At 36.2% G+C, this 6,957-nt stretch overlaps 1 protein-coding gene across 4 annotated transcripts in view; it reads right to left on the bottom strand.

The window, feature by feature from the left end:
• Positions 298–6,957, bottom strand: part of LOC104737134 — a 7,737-nt gene continuing 1,077 nt past the window's right edge. Inside the window, exons 2-5 of one of the 4 annotated variants that reach the window (XM_010457240.2) lie at positions 4,377–4,467; positions 3,304–3,540; positions 613–918; positions 298–522 (exon numbers count right to left, since the gene is read on the bottom strand). In XM_010457240.2, coding sequence (XP_010455542.1) covers positions 418–522; positions 613–918; positions 3,304–3,540; positions 4,377–4,467 — 739 coding nt within the window. In that variant the 3' untranslated portion in view covers positions 298–417. Of the gene's footprint in view, positions 523–612; positions 919–2,682; positions 2,908–2,997; positions 3,541–4,376; positions 4,468–6,957 lie in introns of those variants that run through there. The other 3 variants (XM_019234331.1, XM_010457239.2, XM_019234330.1) reach the window with 3 other exon arrangements.

Genomic DNA, 6,957 nt, shown 5'->3' with positions numbered 1-6,957 from the left:
ATTAAGTTATTTACAACAAACTTGAAACTTGAAATTAAGTTATGACCTAGTAATCACTACATAGTTAGTATTTGGAAATTTGAAGTATAAGAGTCATCCAACGCTTACTAATGAGAGAACTCATGTCATGGTTCAAGAAAATTTTCAAGAGAAGAAAGTGTCTCTAGTAAACCTGTTTTTGAGATAAATAAATTCTACACTACTTAATATTTTTCTTTCTTAATACGGAAGAATAATGGAAAAAATGATATTTGAAACGCATAAACAAAATATAAATACGGAGCAAAATTTAAATAATTAGCCGGCAAAACCAGGATTAAAAGGCCTAACAAGGTGTTACCTCTAATATATATTTTTCTGACACCTCTAATATATTTTTTTGTCTCTTTAAAAAATTTTTTTTTACAAAAATTGATATCACTTAACTTCAGTGACTTCACCTGCTCTACATACACCAACATTTATCCATAATGTATTATTCCTCTTTGTTTGTAATACTCTGCAACAATTTTTTCTCGGTGACTGCCCAAGAAAAACAACAATCAATTAGAATTAACATATTAATGTAATGAAAAAAGCTTCACATCTTTAAAAATTAAATCATTCACTTACCCTATTCCATAGGTGAGGATCCGGTTTTTTATAAACGACTATAGTGTTGATCTCCTCCGGGTTAGCCATATCCCAGCGGCAAGCCGGATGCCGAACTTGATGCCTCGTGTATTCGCTAACCGTCGTGTTCAACTGCGGGTCGAATTTCACATTTGACATGTAAAAAACAAACGGTGTTTGGCAAGAATTGCGACTCACGGGCCTAGTATTGAATGCATAGGCGGTGTAATCCGCTTTTTTGTACCAATTCAAGAAAGTTCTAGAAGGCATTTCCATTTCGCGAGGAGAAAAGGATCCGCGGAACACCTGGACCGTNAAAAACAAGTAAGTTGAATCATGTCTCCTCGTTCTTCACTTGGATCCAACACCAGATTCTGTCTTTCCGCGACTAAAAACCCCAAAATCAGATTCCGCAGTCACAAGATGAAGGGTTTCATTGCCAAGGTTAACCACAAATGTTGTTATCAATCGAACAAAACCTTTCGTATCTTTGAACATGTCCCCATAAAGCAACCGTTACAGTATTCTTAACTAAAAATGGTTCCAAATACTTGATTATCCTCCGTCTTAACGTAGCATCACTGATCTTTATGTTTTACTTAAAAGAGCAAAAATTTTGAAATGGGTCGCAGTGACTTCAACCCAGATCATTTAGAGTCCACACTCCACACATGTGACCCAAACCCCTAAACCAACTCTAGTTACTTACTCTACACAAGTGAGTCCGTGACCCGGACCAGCTTCAATTTAAAATTAAGTTATTTACAACAAACTTGAAACTTGAAATTAAGTTATGACCTAGTAATCACTACATAGTTAGTATTTGGAAATTTGAAGTATAAGAGTCATCCAACGCTTACTAATGAGAGAACTCATGTCATGGTTCAAGAAAATTTTCAAGAGAAGAAAGTGTCTCTAGTAAACCTGTTTTTGAGATAAATAAATTCTACACTACTTAATATTTTTCTTTCTTAATACGGAAGAATAATGGAAAAAATGATATTTGAAACGCATAAACAAAATATAAATACGGAGCAAAATTTAAATAATTAGCCGGCAAAACCAGGATTAAAAGGCCTAACAAGGTGTTACCTCTAATATATATTTTTCTGACACCTCTAATATATTTTTTTGTCTCTTTAAAAAATTTTTTTTTACAAAAATTGATATCACTTNTCCACCATTCCTTGTTTTGTAATTTGAACTAATCTAGTTCACATAATGAATATATACAACAACTTTTACATTGTAACGTGAGACTGTTTTATACGTCAATGCTGGGTTCTTCATAAGATAAGAATGCTATATATACAAATCTGTGTGGCAAACAAACCAACAAAAACAAGTAAGTTGAATCATGTCTCCTCGTTCTTCACTTGGATCCAACACCAGATTCTGTCTTTCCGCGACTAAAAACCCCAAAATCAGATTCCGCAGTCACAAGATGAAGGGTTTCATTGCCAAGGTTAACCACAAATGTTGTTATCAATCGAACAAAACCTTTCGTATCTTTGAACATGTCCCCATAAAGCAACCGTTACAGTATTCTTAACTAAAAATGGTTCCAAATACTTGATTATCCTCCGTCTTAACGTAGCATCACTGATCTTTATGTTTTACTTAAAAGAGCAAAAATTTTGAAATGGGTCGCAGTGACTTCAACCCAGATCATTTAGAGTCCACACTCCACACATGTGACCCAAACCCCTAAACCAACTCTAGTTACTTACTCTACACAAGTGAGTCCGTGACCCGGACCAGCTTCAATTTAAAATTAAGTTATTTACAACAAACTTGAAACTTGAAATTAAGTTATGACCTAGTAATCACTACATAGTTAGTATTTGGAAATTTGAAGTATAAGAGTCATCCAACGCTTACTAATGAGAGAACTCATGTCATGGTTCAAGAAAATTTTCAAGAGAAGAAAGTGTCTCTAGTAAACCTGTTTTTGAGATAAATAAATTCTACACTACTTAATATTTTTCTTTCTTAATACGGAAGAATAATGGAAAAAATGATATTTGAAACGCATAAACAAAATATAAATACGGAGCAAAATTTAAATAATTAGCCGGCAAAACCAGGATTAAAAGGCCTAACAAGGTGTTACCTCTAATATATATTTTTCTGACACCTCTAATATATTTTTTTGTCTCTTTAAAAAATTTTTTTTTACAAAAATTGATATCACTTAACTTCAGTGACTTCACCTGCTCTACATACACCAACATTTATCCATAATGTATTATTCCTCTTTGTTTGTAATACTCTGCAACAATTTTTTCTCGGTGACTGCCCAAGAAAAACAACAATCAATTAGAATTAACATATTAATGTAATGAAAAAAGCTTCACATCTTTAAAAATTAAATCATTCACTTACCCTATTCCATAGGTGAGGATCCGGTTTTTTATAAACGACTATAGTGTTGATCTCCTCCGGGTTAGCCATATCCCAGCGGCAAGCCGGATGCCGAACTTGATGCCTCGTGTATTCGCTAACCGTCGTGTTCAACTGCGGGTCGAATTTCACATTTGACATGTAAAAAACAAACGGTGTTTGGCAAGAATTGCGACTCACGGGCCTAGTATTGAATGCATAGGCGGTGTAATCCGCTTTTTTGTACCAATTCAAGAAAGTTCTAGAAGGCATTTCCATTTCGCGAGGAGAAAAGGATCCGCGGAACACCTGGACCGTATATCCCCATGAGACCGAAATCGTCCAGCTTTTGTACTTGTCATAGCATATTGATTGCTGGAGAATCCCGGCTGAATCAATTTTTATCGGTGTAGTTAGTTTCTTGATGGCGCGAACCCGAGTCATGTTTGGAAAAATCGGTTCCACCACATCAAGATGGTGCATTGATACAAACGGTGTTACCGGATGGGCTGCTAGGAGGCCAAAGAGGTTCCCATGAACATCGTACTACAAAAGGAAAACAAAAAAACTGAATTAATAAAACCGTAGGCTTCACGTGCTACGTTGCGCGTAGAGTGAAAAAGAGAGTCACACGTCTTTAAGAAGACCTTTAAAGGTTGAAACTGACACACGGGTCTTATTCCGACATCTAGGAATCTAACTACGGTTACCTGCTCAAGCGCCACGTGTTCGAATTATTCTGCTTTAATCACTATTTAATTCGTTTGAAATAAACTACTAATGAACATTAACCAAAGCTTAGAGCAATTCACGTTTCTTCTTTTAATCAAATGATATAACGAAGCTTGTTGTTATTTCCAATGGTTTCTTTTTGGTCGGCTGTTTTAAAATGGGTTAGCAAATTAGTAGTGCGACAGCGACACAAAACTCGGATCTCCATAAATTAAGTATTTAATGTCAAGTATTATGTTAATGAACTCAAATGCCATAAAGATTCACACACCTACCAAAAATTTATTATTGAAACGGATGTGAAATCATTAAACAGTCTAAAATTTGTGCCGAAAGCATTTACCTTAATCTGTTAAACTTACCTCTCAAGATCTCATTTTAAAACGTTAAACAAGTTTTAACAAATCCATTGTCACTAATCTCTAATCTTGAACTAATAAATCATACCAAACTTTAAGCTACACGTACCATTAATGCCAAATTATACACACCAATCATCGAATTTGCCGATTTCACTAGTTTTTCTAATTTTGTTAAGCCAAACTCATTTGGAATCAAACCAATCCAAGCAATCCCCATTTGGACTCAAACCAATCTAAGCAATACCCATTTTCACAAAATCAACAAGACCAAAATCAAAAACTACTTACTTGATGGAAACCAATCTCCTTAGTTAATGGAACACCAAGCTCAGCCATACAAGCTTGCATCCGATCATCAGAACCATACAAAGCCGGATACCTCTGAATAGTTCTGGGCAGATAACCGGAACCGAATGGACCGAACCGAACCGAACCGAATATTTCGGTTTCGGTTCGGGTTCGGATAAGGGGTAATAACCGATTGGATAGTATATTAGATATCCATGGATATCGGTTCGGTTCGGATATTACCCGATATCCATTCGGTTATCCGAAAATAACAGATCACATTAATAGCCCACTAATATTTATATATGTATAAGTCCAATACACCAAAGCCCATTAGGAATTTTGATAATATATCTCGTTAAGCCCACCATAAACATATCTATTATGTAATCTAAATAATCCTAAACGCCTAAACCTAATATCTTGCTTCCCTCTTCGCCGCGCCGACAACAACAAGAAGTGAAGAACGAAGGCAGAGAGTTGGTTTTGTTTTCACTTATCTGATCTTCTCTTTCGTCGATTCTTTGGTTGTATTCAAGGTAATTATCACTCAATGTCGTGAACTCGTGATTGTTTATAAAGTTTCTCATTTTCATAGATTCAATTCATTAAGGTTATTGTTTATATATTTATAATTTTGTAGATTTTCGTAGGCTCGATTATAAATCTATACTTATGATTAGTTATGATGCATATAGTGACTTTTTTGTTGTTGTTTGCATATCTCGATTGTGTAGATGCCTATTTCGTCCTGCCAAGAAAACTTTGTGGATGGAGAAGAAGATGAAGTTATGGGTGAGGGTGAGGAGGATTATATAAATGTTGAAGATGATGAAACCGGTTGCAAGAGGAAAGCCAAAACAAGAGCTACTGGGTCTACTTCCCAAGTAGAAATGAAAACAAGGTCTCCGGTGTGGGCTCATTTTACAAGGCTGCCAGATAATAGAAACAGATGCAAGTGCAACTATTGTTGTCAAGGGTTGAAGTGTGCGACCACTTCAGGAACTTCAAATTTGGCCAAACATCTTACAACATGCAAGTCATACATCGCTTGGAAGCAAAGATCGACTCAGCAAAATTTGAATAGCGGTAGTGGAGTTTCTACTGGGAACATGCAAGTGGGCAGAGTAACAGAAGCAGTTTTTAGAGAGGCATGTAATGAGATGTTGGTGTTAGGTGAGCTTCCTCTTGCCTTCATTGAAAGTATAGCATGGAGACACTTCTGCAGGCGGGTTCAACTTTACCAGCCACCAGTTTTTAGAGAGGCATGTAATGAGATGTTGGTGTAATGAGATGTTGGCGTTGCAATCTAAGTGGCTTGGTGAGTCAGTATCTGATGTTATGGTTAAGTTGTTTGAGGAGTATAATACAAATCGATCTAACCCACCAGGTTTTGCATCATCAGCCTCTCAAGGTGGGACAACTGCTGGAGGACATCGCCCTGCTTATCATGTTGCGGATGTTGAAGTCAAAGTGGGGACTGAGGGGATGGCTTCTGTTTACAACAAGTTGGTTAATGAAGAGGGATATGATGAAACAAAGACAGAGCTTGATATATACTTAAAGGAAAGCGTTGAGAATCCAAAGAGCAGTTTATTAGGAACCGAATATGATGTGTTGTCATGGTGGAGGTTCAATTCAACAAGGTTTCCAGTTTTATCTGAACTAGCTAGAGATATTCTAGCTATGCAAGTTTCTTCAGTTGCTTCGGAGTCTGCTTTTAGCACTAGTGGTCAGATTCTTGTTCCACAAAGGAGTTGCTTAACTCATTACATGATTGAGGTCTTGATGTGCACTGAACAATGGATGAAGGCTGACCATCACATAGGTGAAAAGGGAGTGGAAAACTTTGCACAAATGGTTGCTGATATTGAAGAGCAAGATCAACTTGAAAAAGGTAACACATCCAGATTTTAAGTTTACCAATTGTCTGCCTTTTGTCTTGTTGTCAATGTTTAAAAGCTTAATGATTATATGTTTTTCATTGTGTAGAGTTTCAGTTCGCAAGTGAAGAACAAGGCAATTAAACAAACACACGACAATGACTCATGTACCTTTCTTAGTATTCCTTCTTTTTAAGAACCGAGTATATTATTATGTATTCTGACTTTGTGATCTAATATATTTCAGGCAGTAGGAGAAAAAAAGAAGTTGCAGATGGAAGAACTACCAGTTTGATTCTACTACTTTTCAAATCTCAAACTCTAAACCTTATTCTCCTTTAATCTCTTTAACTCTTTCTACCTTTTGAAACTTGATATCTGATAACATGTTCTTATTGTTGGGATTGTTTTGAATGATTGTAACTTTTGAACTATTGTACTTGTAGTTTCGGATAATTTTGGGTGTTATTTAGTAGGTTTGTATATTTAAGAACCAAACCCATTAATAACCGAAATTTTCGGTTCTGGTTCGGTTCTTATATCAACTATCCAAACCAACCCGAACCGAATGAGTACCGAACCGGAACCGATCCGATTAGATTCGGTTCTCTTATGGATAGTAAATTCAATATCCAAAATACCCGATACCCGAATGGATATACCCGAACCCGAACCGAATACCCGAACGCCCAGGACTA

Source organism: Camelina sativa, chromosome 13, assembly GCF_000633955.1.
Source record: "Camelina sativa cultivar DH55 chromosome 13, Cs, whole genome shotgun sequence".
Classification (NCBI taxonomy): Eukaryota; Viridiplantae; Streptophyta; class Magnoliopsida; order Brassicales; family Brassicaceae; genus Camelina; species Camelina sativa.
This window is presented reverse-complemented; position numbering and strand designations above follow the sequence as displayed.